The sequence below is a fragment of the Notechis scutatus genome, chromosome 5 (assembly GCF_049901735.1).
Source record: "Notechis scutatus isolate UNSWTSFEM ecotype Mainland chromosome 5, rNotScu1.2, whole genome shotgun sequence".
Lineage (NCBI taxonomy): Eukaryota > Metazoa > Chordata > Lepidosauria > Squamata > Elapidae > Notechis > Notechis scutatus.
The window spans coordinates 44,844,250-44,858,032 of NC_142013.1; the positions used below are offsets into that span (position 1 = coordinate 44,844,250).

The 13,783-nt window shown below is 34.9% G+C and overlaps 1 protein-coding gene across 12 annotated transcripts in view; it reads right to left on the reverse strand.

Moving 5' to 3' along the window:
* Positions 1-13,783, reverse strand: part of ROBO2 (roundabout guidance receptor 2) — a 766,078-nt gene that overhangs the window by 63,737 nt on the left and 688,558 nt on the right. For all 12 annotated transcript variants that reach the window (XM_087966640.1, XM_026664101.2, XM_087966639.1 and 9 more), the window contains 2 exons: positions 5,287-5,518; positions 2,229-2,353 (listed from right to left, as the gene is read on the reverse strand). In XM_087966640.1, coding sequence (XP_087822766.1) covers positions 2,229-2,353; positions 5,287-5,518 — 357 coding nt within the window. The remainder of the gene's footprint in view (positions 1-2,228; positions 2,354-5,286; positions 5,519-13,783) is intronic.

The window sequence follows — 13,783 nt, forward strand, 5'->3', positions numbered from 1 at the left end:
TGAAAACAATTTTGATTGCACACCTTACATGTATTCAGGGGAATAACTAATTTCTGTTTGATTTTTCAGTGAACTAGTCACAATCAGTTTGATTTCCAAGACAGTAGGATTCTAAAGAAAAAAAATATTTTTACTAAGTTATACTGAAGTTTGTAACTGGAAAAAATCATGTTCATAAAGCAGCATTAGGAACTTCCTGAGCTCTAACAGGTCTGTGATATTGTCAAATATGAAAGACAAATATAATATTGTAGCAGTCTATTCTTTTCTCAGAGGAAATAAAAATGTGTTTGTTTAAGCATCTGTACAGATGAAGAATAGTTTCACGGCAAAAAAAAGGGTGCTGAAAAACCACATGGCAATTTAGACCTCAGTATGAAATAACAGTCGCTTTCTTATGTTGAATCAGGAGTGATCAATATATATTTTAGTTTCATAAAAATTATATATGTTTGTCTTACATTATTAAATTATTGTTTTATATTTTACCTTGTTACACCTCTCTATTTATGGTCTAAGTCCAAGTCAAAACATTTCAAAATAAGAACACCATTAATACATGCATAAATAACAATACACATAGAAAAAAAAAAGGAATCCTATACCGTTAGCATTTCATTGAAAGCTTCAGTTTCTATAAGCTATAAATTAAAAAAATGCTACTAATGTGAAAAGACCTGGGCATTGATCATTTTCCAGAATAGATTGATGTAAATCATATATAATTAAATATAGCAATGAGAGTCCCCATATAATGGTTCTGTCCAGAATCTCAAGCAACATAATCTTATCTGGGCCTCAAATTACATGCAATTTAGTTCTAATCTAAACATGGCAAACTATATATCCTGTTACACATTGTAAACCACCAACACTCATGTTAATTAAACCAGTGAATAGATTGATAAGATGTAACAATTAATGCATTTCTGGAGAAAAATGACATGGTAAACATCAATCTCATCATAAATAGATACATTCAAAACAAAATTATTTCATGTAATATAAATAATAGGCATCAAGTTGCAGGTTATTTTATATAATTAATTAAAACAATTATATAAAACATTCCTATCCTATATCTACTTTTATATGGTTTCTGGCAAATCTTGTAATATAACTGTGCTTCATTTAGATTGTAAACTCTAATGAAGTAGATAGGGTGTCATTTCATATAACTCCTGCCACTCAAGGGCTTCACCATACTCTACCTGGCTCCTTTGGAAGATAGATATGTTCTATACATACCCTAAAGTAACAATATAATATAAATTATAAAGTGATTATTCTCAAAATTGGGGGGTTTGATAGAGGCAAAACTCAGATTTTCATAAAAACAATGACAAAATAATGTTGTAATTCTGTTCAAATCACACTGATGATACCCATTTATATTTTATTGCTGGGAGACCTTGGCCAGTCACTTTCCCTCACCTCTAGAAAGGATGCAATGGCAAACCATTCTTTAAAAAAACCTTCCAAAAAACCTGCAGTTGCCAGGAGTCAAGGCTGACTCAAAGGCCCCCCCTCCCAATACACACACACACACACACACACACAAATATGAGGAGGGATTATTTTCCTTTATTAAATAAAGCTAACTTGTGCTGCCACTAAATGTATTTAATATATTTGAACATGTACTGTTGGGTATGCCAGAAGACAGTAAGTGGACTTAATTGGTCTATTTCCTGAAGCTGACATATAGGCAGAAAGTACACTGAGGCATAACTAGCAAAAGACACCCTTAGGTTCCCTACATTTATCAAAAGGTACAAATCCCTGGTTTAACCCAAGGATTATTGCTTTTTGTTGTTAATAAGAATGACCAGATATTTTAGAACCCATTATGATCACTGGAACTTTATATTTTATTTCCCAACCTATACTACAAATAGCACAGTTGTACAATAGGATGTCATAAAATAAGAGATTCCCCAAAAGGTGTTTTTTTCCACTTATAGTCTTAATTTCTTATTTAACTGTGTAGGTAAAAATTCCAGTACTAAGAAGAAGGAATAAATGCTTTTGTTTTTTGTTTTGCTTTGGTGCAAAAAGGGAAGAAGGGGGAGGAGAAGGAGGAAGGAAGAGATAGAATACTGCCTGGAAAAGCATATCTGAAATACAGGAATATTAGTATTACAGATATCGGAACTCACATATTATTATTATTTGAAGAAATAATGGACAATATTAGGTGTTCTTTTTATCCTGCATTTTAGTCTCACCTTATATTCTTGAATGATTCCATTTTGGTGATCTGGAGGAGGTGGATCCCAAGAAATACTGATACTGGTGCTATTGTGGTTTCCAACAGTCAGAACTGTAACAGATTGTGGAGGAGCACTAGGGGCTATAAAAGAATGGGACAAATAGAAAAAAGAGACATGGTGATATGTACACAATTGGTGTTAAAATAACTAACTTAAAGCTATGGACTTGCACAGAACTATTCAAAGACTTGTTATTCCAAATTCAGAATGAAGTATGGCTCTGAAAGGAAACCAGCTGCATAGGCTTGGTAGAACATGAAGATTTGCAGAAGTACAAATCAGATGTTTAGATAAAACTCCAATAGTGAAATAAAAATAAAAGAACCCCAGATTGCATGCCTTATGGTCAAGGAATATTGAATAACTTTGGGACAAAAGATTAACCTACCTGCTATTCAAACAAAGTAGTTAAGATGCAGACACAGAAATACAAATCATATTAATTAATGTGATTTGCATACTTCTTTGTATTCACCCATAAGTAATATCTAACAGTTCAACCTTGATCTGTACCATCATAGTAGTATAGTAACAGTTATCTCAGTATCAATTAAAATACTTCCTTGGCAGGTGTTGCTGTTATTAAATGGATTTCAATGAAAAACATCATTTGAAAACTTCCTTCTCATTTCCCTTGCTACTGGTTTGTAGGTATTACCATGCCTACTTCTTGACAGGTCAATTATTCCATTGCTCAGCTCCTTTCCCCAGATATGAAAATGGTCAAATCACTACTCATATTTTTCAGGTGGAACAAAACAGAATTCCATTTATTATTTTCACAGAGCCAGAGGCCAATTGTTTTAAAATCATTAGGCAGGATAGGCTTCACAGGAAGCATTTATTCTAAAATTTGGTTTACTTGGAATTGGGGGAGTATTTTGGGATATTTGTTTTGCTGACAGAAATGTACTAAAACAATAACATTTTTGTAAAATATCTTCAAAATTGTTATTCAACATTTTATATTAAAAGTACTTCCAAAAAACACATGGGTGATATTATAAAATGAGATGTTTATAAAAAGACTGCTCTTTTTTGTCTGAAAAATGAACCTTACAAATCTTGGAGTTTTGCCTGAAAATATAAATTGAAGATAATTACAAAGATAATTAAAATATTTTTTTTAATTTAACAAAGGTTCCTTTTTTAAAAAAAAAACATGTAGGTCTGTAAATAGGCTACTATGCATATAGATATACTGCAAGCTTTTTTTAAAAAAAAAAACAATAACACCTGACATTTAACTATTGACAGTACAATTTGTTATAGACTTTTGTGGTAATGAAGGAGACACCCTGAAGCAGAATGGCTGAAGGTTACATTAAAATCACAACAGCTACAGACTACGAGTGTAACATATCTATACATAAAGATTCCTAAAAAGCTTTGCTCTACAATGATGCAAAATTACTGCTTTACTCATCTGGAAAATAGCAGTTACAATAAAAATGGACCAACTCTCCAAATAACATACAGATTTAGAATAACAAAAAAATTCTTTTTGTTTTTATTTTTAATAAGAGCTCATACAGAAAACAGAGGAAAATAAATACATTTAAGAAACATTATAGTCTTCAATTTGTTTGATCATTATTAAGTTATATTTTTCTCTGCTTCTTGTGTAGGATTAGGTATGTCTGAACACACAGAGAGCCTGTAGGTGTGCAAATAAATCCTAATCTGAAGGCATCCAGATTAGATCTATTTGTACTCTTGACATAGAGATGTCATCAGGATTACAAAGACATCTCCTTTTCTTTTAAGAATTGGCATTCAAACTATTTCATCCAGATATTACAACTGATACAGTAGTTACAGATTTTGTGATGATAAAGAAATCTGTTACATAAGATGTAAGCAAAGGGTTAAGTATAGATCACTTTCTTATAAAATAGGCAGCCAAGATAAAACAACTTAGAAAAAAATTAAAAAGAGGCAGTTGACAGTTGGACAAAGCAGGAAAGCAAGAAAAAACTAAAAGTAGACAACCAATATTTATAAAACAAAAGAAAAGAAAGATACTGATAGTTTTTGTGACAAACTAAACAATTATTCTGTAAATAACCATGGAACAGTACTTATTCTACCCTCTGCTATTTCTTCACACAATATCATTAGTAAAAAAAAGTATCTTTTCTGTAAATTAAACACAGAATATCCCCTTAGCCCTTATCCAATTGTTTAGTTGCCAAAAAACAGATGAGGAAGATAAAAATAACCATATATGCCCAAACCTTTATATAGTATTTCTATGTTTATAATTTTGAGGTATTGTCTGCAGGAATTAAAGAATATTTATCACTGTCCAAAATTAACTAGGAATAAACTTCTTCCCAGATACACTTATTTTGGTATAGATCTATACTTCATTTTAAAACAATCTTAAGCATTATAGTGATTGTTGTCATATTTGTACCCCTGAAACTGGTAAGATACAAATATCTAAGAAATAATTTAATATCAATCATGATTCTATTGTTAATTAATTTTATTCCAATTATAAACTTTAATATTTATCCACATTTTCATAATGATTGTTTAATCATATATGTTAATCAATTTTTTATATGACTAACTGAAATTTTTCTTCATAAAGAACTTTATCTACCCCGAATGGAGGAAATTATACGTGTCCCAGGATAATGTTGCAAGATCCAATCTGGGTCAGTCTACCCCTTTGACTGTTCTAGGTAATCTGTTCATTTGTTTTATTTACCTGGGTTCAAGTGGCAGTTGTGACGCTCAGAAAAATATGTGTTCTCTCAACTCAAGCCTCCTAGGCTATCATAAAAAAAAAGGATTGGCAAATAGGTACTGAGACATTGCTGAAGTGTAAAACCAAATACAGGTCTCTTAAATTACTAACAAAGTTGACTGCTTTGTCTATTGTAGATACACACTGTGAAGAAAATATTGTTTTTGCTTGTGCAAAACTTTATGCATATTTGCTGCAGCATAGGACACTCAATAAATTGCAAACATATAATTATTTTTTTCATAATTTTCTTACCTTCCTCAGTGGTACGTGCAGATTTTGATTCACTGTCCATCCCTTGAAATTCATTGAAATATGGACGAACTTTGATATCATATGTAACCCCCTTTTTCAAATTGATAAGGATAGTACTCCGTTCTGTGGGGATGTTAACTTCCACAGTCTGCCATGCAGAAGGGGAAGTCAGGCCTGATGTCTGTCGATACATAACTCTATATCCCTGAATGAACTGTGACTGGCGATCAACCTGAAATAAAATTAACAGAAATGGTCCTACCATAAGTGAAAGAAATAAATTTAACTCAATTCCTCTGAGTTGTCATTCACAATATGTTTTTAACTGTATAATGTACTTCTTTCTGTTTCCTTTTTAAGAAAAATGGTTGCTTTCTTATAACTATGGTTCTCCAAATGACCATAAATATGATCAACTTTCTTGTCTATGATCAACAGGAAAAAATGTATCTAGCAATGTTTTATAACTGAGGACATGGGTCGGTGCATGTGCGCACATGTGTGTGTATCTAATGTGCCTCTACTGCTCATTTTTCTGATGGGGCTTACCCTCATTTCACTACCCTCAATGCAACAATCTGAAACTATACCTGCCAGAATAAGCACATTATGAGACAAGATGGTGAGTAGTCATTGAAAAGGTGAGTCACTGTATTCACAAATAACCAATGGGGTCATGAAGTCCCAGAATTCCAGGCAAACAATCCATTTTTTTCATACATATAATACAAAGCTTATCTTTCAGGGGGAAAAAACCTCTCTTCCAAAAGACATACCAGCTTGTGCTTGGGTAATACAATTACTTATAGAGTTATATCTATAATGGGACATTGGGAATGATGAAATTATGAGTAAAAAACCAGGAAGTATTGAGACAAAGAAATACATTTTAATACCAGTGTCAGATCCGTGTATCTGCCATTCTCCGATGGAAAAAAGGGGGAGGAGTGGATTTGATACATTTAGTTCTTTTCTTCTCTATGTAGCCTAAGTATCCTATTTCTTACCTTGTCATTTGTACAACCTTTTACATGATTTATAACCATTGCCTGGCACCACAAATGCCTTGAAAATTCTCATCTCTTGGGGAAATGCTAAGGAAGAAGGGGCCACGTGGATTGCAGTACTGGAAGATAGCTCTGAGAAACTTTTATTCTCTGCTTTCTCAGAGATGCTGGTATAGTAACACCTTCACACCTGCGGATTGGTGGAATCCACATTGGACCAGTGGTGGAATTCAATTTTTTTTACTACCTGTTCTGTGGGCGTGGCTTGGTGGGCGTGGCAGGGGAAGCATACTGTAAAATCTCCAGTCAGAGGTGGTATTTGCCAGTTTTCTGAACTACTCAAAATTTTCACTTCCGGTTCTCCAGAACTGGTCAGAACCTATTGAATACCACCTCTGCATTGGACTGTTGGGAGGAGTTTCTAATTCCCTTTATCCTAGTTTCATGCCCTGAGGGACCTCAGATCCTGCTTTGAATTTTGACTTGCTTTTACCCCTCTTCAATAAAAGATTCCTTTTGAAATACAAAGTTTTCAAGAGTATACTTTTTTCTGCAGGGGGGAGAGACTGGTCCTTACACATAGTTTTAGAACATAAAACCCATCTCAATGAGAAAAGCAAGAAAATTAGAAAAGAAAAAAATTGTCAAAATCACTACTTAAACTCATGAGCATACTCCAAATATATAATGGGTAATAATGGCACATACTGCAAAATTATATTTCAGATCACATCCAAAAGAGGTGCAGTCAATAAATCATTAGAATCAATATTGACGTTTATGAGTACCTGTTATTTTTTGCTAGAGTGAAATATGGAAATAGAATAAAATTTTTGAAAGGAAACTGATCATATGAAAAGGTTAAGACAACCTCCCTGATCACAAATAAAGAAAAGATTGTGGTCAAAGGTGGATGTGGTTGATGCTGTATTGATGTTGATCATAACTTGCATTCATTTACTGGTATGAATCAAACTGTCTTTTTTCTAAATGGAATAGAGCCTCCCATGTCAAAGTACAGATCCTTGACAATGTTTTACAGGTCTTTCAAAAGGCCCCAAATCTATCATGATATGTCTATGAAATCCAATATTTCCAAAGAAAAGGCTACAATTCTATCAGAATTTGTGTGTGTGTGCATTTAGAGAGAATGATCTTCTTACAAGAAACTGTGAGCAATCAGTGCCATAATGGGAATAATAAGAGCAGAAGTAATAAAATATTTGTAAAAGACAAATATTTGATAAGATGGTTAAATTTTATAATTATGCTTTCAAAATTAATATGGCAAATCTTTTAAGAACTATACTAATCTTGTATGTTGCAATAATATATTTATGTGGTAAATTTATGATATCTAAAAATAAAAAATGACAAGATAATCAATCAATCAATCAATCAATCAATCAATCAATGGAATTAAAAGTTTTCTTTATATGAATGAAAATCTAGCTGAGTGACAAAATTAAAAATGAAAAGATCCATATTTCGTCACCTTGAAGGAAGAATATAGCCATGCATTTTTGCTTGTGAAACTGGAAGACCAATATAAACTTTACCTATGAAAATAAAATTTAAAATTTAAATGAGAGGAAAAAGTAGATGTCAAGACTGCTAAATAATGGTAACCAGAATTAGGAGCAATGAGCATAGTGTTGGCCATTAAGAAATCTCTTATCTTTCCAGCAGAATTAATGTTCAGTAGAAGTAAGTCATCCTCAAGCTGAACTATACTAGTAATGTTGGGATGAATTACTAATTACCTGTAAATTTTCTGTGTGTATAGGCCAAATCATAAACCTATACTGTTGAAAATCTGTAGAGAAGGAGGTTAAGATAAATGATTCCAGGTATAACTGTTGCGCACTCCCCCAATCTACTATAAAGAGTCAAGAGAATAACCTGCAGTTAGTTTTGATAAAAGATTAAAAAAGCGTATTAATACTATAATAATGCTAGTAATATTTAACACCGTTTAGAGCCATAATCTGTAGCTAACTAACAAATGGTGAGGGAGCGAATTGTTTGGATAAGAAACAGAAGATAGACCTGTGGTCAATTTTGAGCCAGTGGTCAAATGTTTTTTCTCCCAATAGAGAGCCTGGAGGCAAAATAACTGATTGTACAAATCCAGTTTAATATATTTTTAAATGTACATATTTTTATCCTGCCTTTATTAATAAATAATTGAAGACAATGAATATACATATTTTCTGTACATCAATAACCCTGAGAGGTGGGTTCAGCTGAGAGAGAGAGGGACTGGCCGAGAGGTGGGATTCAGATGGTTTGCACTAGTTTGGGCGAACCGGTTAACTTTTTGCCCATTTGGGAGAACTGGCTAATTCCACATCTGGCTGGCCTTGCCTACCGCACCCCTTCCCTCCCAGGAGTCCCCCCGTGTGCCCCATTTTGGTTTCCAAGGTGATACAGAAGGTCTTCCAGGCCCAAAACCCCAGGGTGAGTTGGGTATGGGGATTTTACATTATGATTGCTCATAAGTAAGTAGGAACCAATAAAAGAAGAATGGAAAAATCCCTATCTATTGATCAGCATTTTTCAGTCTTGGCAAGTTTAAGATGGGTGAACTTCATGTGGCCTGGGGAATTCTGAGAATTGAAGCCCATGCACCTTAAAGTTGCCAAAGTTGAGAAACATTAGAACTTAAGATTTTCCATTCTTTTTTATTTATTTATTTATTTATTTTGATTTGTCAATCGCTTACAAGATAATAGGTTTAAGTATATACATAGTTATGAATACATGAAATGGGTACATATAAGAAAAATAAAAGAAACAATAGGACAGAGATGGTAGGCACGTTGGTGCGCTTATTCATGCCCCCTACAGACCTCTTAGGAAAGGGGTGAGATCAATAGTAGAAAGTCTAAGTTTAAAGTTTTTGGAGTTTGGGGAAGAAACCACAGAGTCAGGTAGAGTATTCCAGACATTGACCACTCTTGCTGAAGCCGTATTTCCTGCAATCAAGTTTGGTGCGGTTAACCTTGAGTTTGTATCTATTGTGTGCTCTTGTGTTGTTATGGTTGAAGCTGAAGTATTCATTGACAGGTAAGTCATTGCAATGTATGATTTTATATACCATACTTAGATCAGACAGAAGACGGTGTAATTCAAGGTTTTCTAGGTCTAGAATTTCAAGTCTGGTGGCATAAGGTATTCTACAATGAGTAGAGGAGTGGAGAACTCTTGTGAAATATTTCTGGACTTTCTCAATTGTGTTAATATCAGATACGTAATGTGGGTTCCAGATTGATGAGCTGTATTCCAGTATTTGTCTAGCACAGGGGTGTCCAACCTTGGCAACTTTAAGACTTGTGGACTTCAACTCCCAGAATTCCTCAGCCAGCTTTGCTGGCTGAGGAATTCTGGGAGTTGAAGTCCACAAGTCTTAAAGTTGCCAAGGTTGGACACCCCTGGTCTAGCAAATGTTTTGTATGCTCTAGTTAGTAGTGTGATATTACCAGAGAAAAAGCTACGTAGGACTAGGTTAATAACTCGTAATGCCTTTTTGGCTATGTAGTTACAGTGGGCTCTAGCACTTAGATCATTAGAGATGAGTATTCCAAGGTCCTTTACAGAGCTTGGATCATCAACAAGGTCTTGATTATTCAGCTTGTATTTTATTTTCTGATTTATTTATTTTTTTGCCAATATGTTAGACAGAGCATTTATTTGTTGAGATTTGAAGTTGCCATTTGTTTGACTATTCTAATACATAGTCAAGGTCTTTTTGAAGGGTAGCAGTATTGTCTGTGGTATTGAACAGCTTTACATCATCAGCGAAGAGAAAGCAGTTGCTCTTAATGTGATCACAGAGGTCATTTATGTCGAGTATGAAGAAAGTTGGTCCTAGAACATTGCCTTGGGGGACACCACTATTGACAGGTACAGAATTTCATAGGACACTCCCAGTTTTGACCATTTGTTGTCTGTTTGACAGGAATGCTTCTATCCAGTTATGCAGGTGTCCAGAGATACCATAAGATTTTAGTTTTAGGAGTAGTTTGTCGTGTACCACTGAATCAAAGGCTTTACAGAAGTCTATGTAGATTGAGTCTATTGTTTTGCCCTGATCGAGTTGTGTAGTCCGTATGTTTTTGCAGTGTAAGAGTTGCAGATTACAGGATAGTTTTTTTCTGAAACCAAAATATTTATTAGAGAGTAGGTTGTTTGTCTCTAAGTGGAGGATAATGGATTGGTTAATAATTGATTCCATGACTTTACAGGTGACGCAGAATAAGGAGATTGGTCTGTAATTTTGAACTAGGCTGGGGTCTCCCTTTTTGAAGATGGGGATGGCCGTGGCTTGTGATCATAGGTTAGGCAAGGAGCTGGTCCTGAAATATTTTTCAAAGATTATGCTTAGAGGTTCGGTTATGGCAGTGAATAGCTTTTTTAAGAAGTAGGCACGTATTCCGTCCGGTCCAATAAATAGAGATGGTTTTTGATTGCGTAGTGCTTTTTCAACATTGTCTTCTGTAAAATCGATATGTATTAGATCATTGTAGTTTTCTGTGGTTCGGCTAGGAAATACTGGGCATGATCCATTGCTGTTTACAAATACTGAGCCAAAGAATATGTTAAAGATGTTGGCTTTAATGGTGTCGTCGTTGCAGTCTTTACCATTAGGTCCTATCATGGGTGGGATGGACCTTGAGTCTTTTAGCTTGTTGTTTACAAAATTGTAAAAAGTGCAAGTGGAATTGGTGCGTAGAAGGTTTTCCTCTTGTTTAATGTGATAATTGGTGCATTCAGTCTTTATCTGGTGGCATACATTTTTGTATTTTGAAGTTGGCAACGTGACCAGATTTGTTTTTCCGTCAGAGTGATCTCTTTTTGGATTGAAGTTTCCTTATTGTTTTGGGTAAAGTTTTTTTTTTTGGGGGGGAGTTGTTGTTGTACATATAGTTTGATGACTCTTTTGACTTCAAGTAAAAATGTGTTGTAATGGTCTTCAACAGTACTGCATCCAGTGATTGCCAATCAAGGGATGAGAGATCATTGTCTATAAGATCATAGTTGCATTCTTTGAAGTTATAATTGGGGATTATGTCATTGTGATGATTTTTGTGTGGGCGTATGTTGAGACAAAAGTCAATCATATTGTGGTCACTGTTGGAAAAGGGTTCTTTAGTTTGTATTCCATAAATTAAATTCAAACTATTGCAGAAGATGAGATCGAGGCAGTTGTTAAGTCTAGTATTGTTGGTTATTAGTTGCTCCAGTCACAGATTTGTAACAGCATTGTAGAAGGTGCATGTATGGGTTCAGTTGTACATTTGTTTAGGGTCCAGTTAATATGAGGTAGATTGAAGTCACCAAGAAAGATAAAAGTGTTTGGGGAGGATGTTGCCCATGTTAGTCATGAATTTAGCTTGTTTACATGTTTGATGTCATAATCAGGTGCTCTGTAACATAGTAAGAATCAAAATGTGATATTTAACGATAGTTCACAGATGATGGTCTCAGGAAGCGCAAGCTCCTGGGTAACTTGGATGTTTTTTAGATGTAAGGACTTTTTATAGAAGATAGCAACACCACCTCCTCTATGAATTTCATGATCTGATCAGTAAACATGATAGTCTCTTACTGTGGTAATGGAATCAGGGAGAGATGCGTTGAGCCATGTTTCACAGACAAATATGATGCCAAATTTGGCCATATTTAGTAAGAGGAGAAATTCAGGTATTTTATTCACAAGGCTTCTTGCACTGAGTAGCTTGCATTTAAGGCCAGCTGTAGCTGGAACTGAGGTAGTTAGGGGCATGCGTGCCTAGTCTTGGGTGATGGTGGATTGGTTGAAGTAGGGTTGTGGTTGAAGGTTAAAGCTGAGTTGTGGGTTGTGTGACTTACTTTTGATCTTTTCAGCATGTTAGTCAATGTACAGGTCCTTCTCTCCATTCTCTAGATGTTTTTTGAGTTCTGTGTGGAGTACACGGGAGCGGGCACGTTGCTGTATGGTTAGGTCAGGGCGAGAACGGAGGTTCTTATGGTTGGTGTTGCTTTTGGCAAGTAAATTTATAGTATAAATGAATTTACGTTTGCTTGATTCATTTTTGCAAATGACCCTGCAGAAGCATGGGGCCACAGAGCCGTCTCTGTTTTTGAGCTCTTGGCCAATGCAGGAAATGTCAAGTATTTCATCAGAGGAGATGGTTGATGCTTGATAATCACTGATGATGTTTCGGACAGTTGTGATGTCATCATTGACATTGACGTCCTCTAGACCAAATAAGATGGCATTTGGACGTTTCCGTTCGCGCTCAACAGCTTCTCTGATGAGGATTGGGATATCATTATTTTTCTGATTTATGTTTTTTTGTGGATTGGGTTGTGGATTGGGTTGTGGTTGTTGGGTAGAAATGTGGTTTGTAGCTATTGGATGTTCAGGTTTTTGCGTTGTGTCTTTTTTTTCAAGGTTGGATAATCTTTCTTTTAAGGCGTCCAGGGATGCTACTATGGTGTCATGGGATGTTATTCGTGTTTCTATGGTATCAACTCTTTCAAACAGATCCAGTTTGGGTCTGCATGATTTGCAGAGGTATGGAAACTCATTGGATGATTCTAGATATTGAATCATTTGCTCAGGTAATCCCAAGCAGTCATGATGAGTGTATTTGTTACATAGAACATTTGATGAAATTTTCATTATCCTTTAGAGTTTTATGGCAATTAAGGCATGTGCAGGAGTCTTGTGGTTCATTGGCGGTTCTCTTTTTAGTTCGGATGGAGGGGTTTTCTTCGGGTTAGTCAAGGAGACTCTACTCTCCTTGCAAACCCCGAAGCATCCCTCTGCCTTTACCACCCGTCCAGGGTGATTTTCGGCTCCTCAGAGCCTCAGGGCTTGAAAAAATCGGCAGGACTTCATGGACCTGCCGTTCGTCCGCACCACTTTGTTGCTTCACCAGAAGTAGAATTTGAAGTTATGAAGTTAGAATTTGAAGTTATGAAGAATTTGAAGTAGAATTAGAGTTTGGTGCAATTAAATAAATCAGTTGTGATTTTGTTAACAAATAGTGATTAAAGCGATATGAACCATTACTGGACTTTTTGTGATCTGGACTTTGATAGGGAGGGATTATGGGATTATGGAAATAATGTTAATCTTAGAGTAAGAGTTTGATATATATTTTTACTTAGATCTGTATCAAAGAAAGTTGGAAGTCATTCTTTTTCAGTTTTCCTTCTTTTCCTCTTTCGCTCTTACACTTTTACTCTTCTTCTTTCCTGAGCCTTTTCTTTTTTCAAATCTGTTTTATTTGTTTATCCCTTAGCTTTGTATTTTTTTTTTTGATGTATGAAGGATCAAATACTCAGCCATTATAATTCTACATGCCTTATGTACAGAAATTATATCAAAATTTAGAATGAAATCCACTGGGAGACATCTCATATAATACAGGCTCTGAGTCCCTCTAACCAAAAAGTGTTTATCGATAGAAGAGAATATTTGTAGCTCAGGGTTGAAC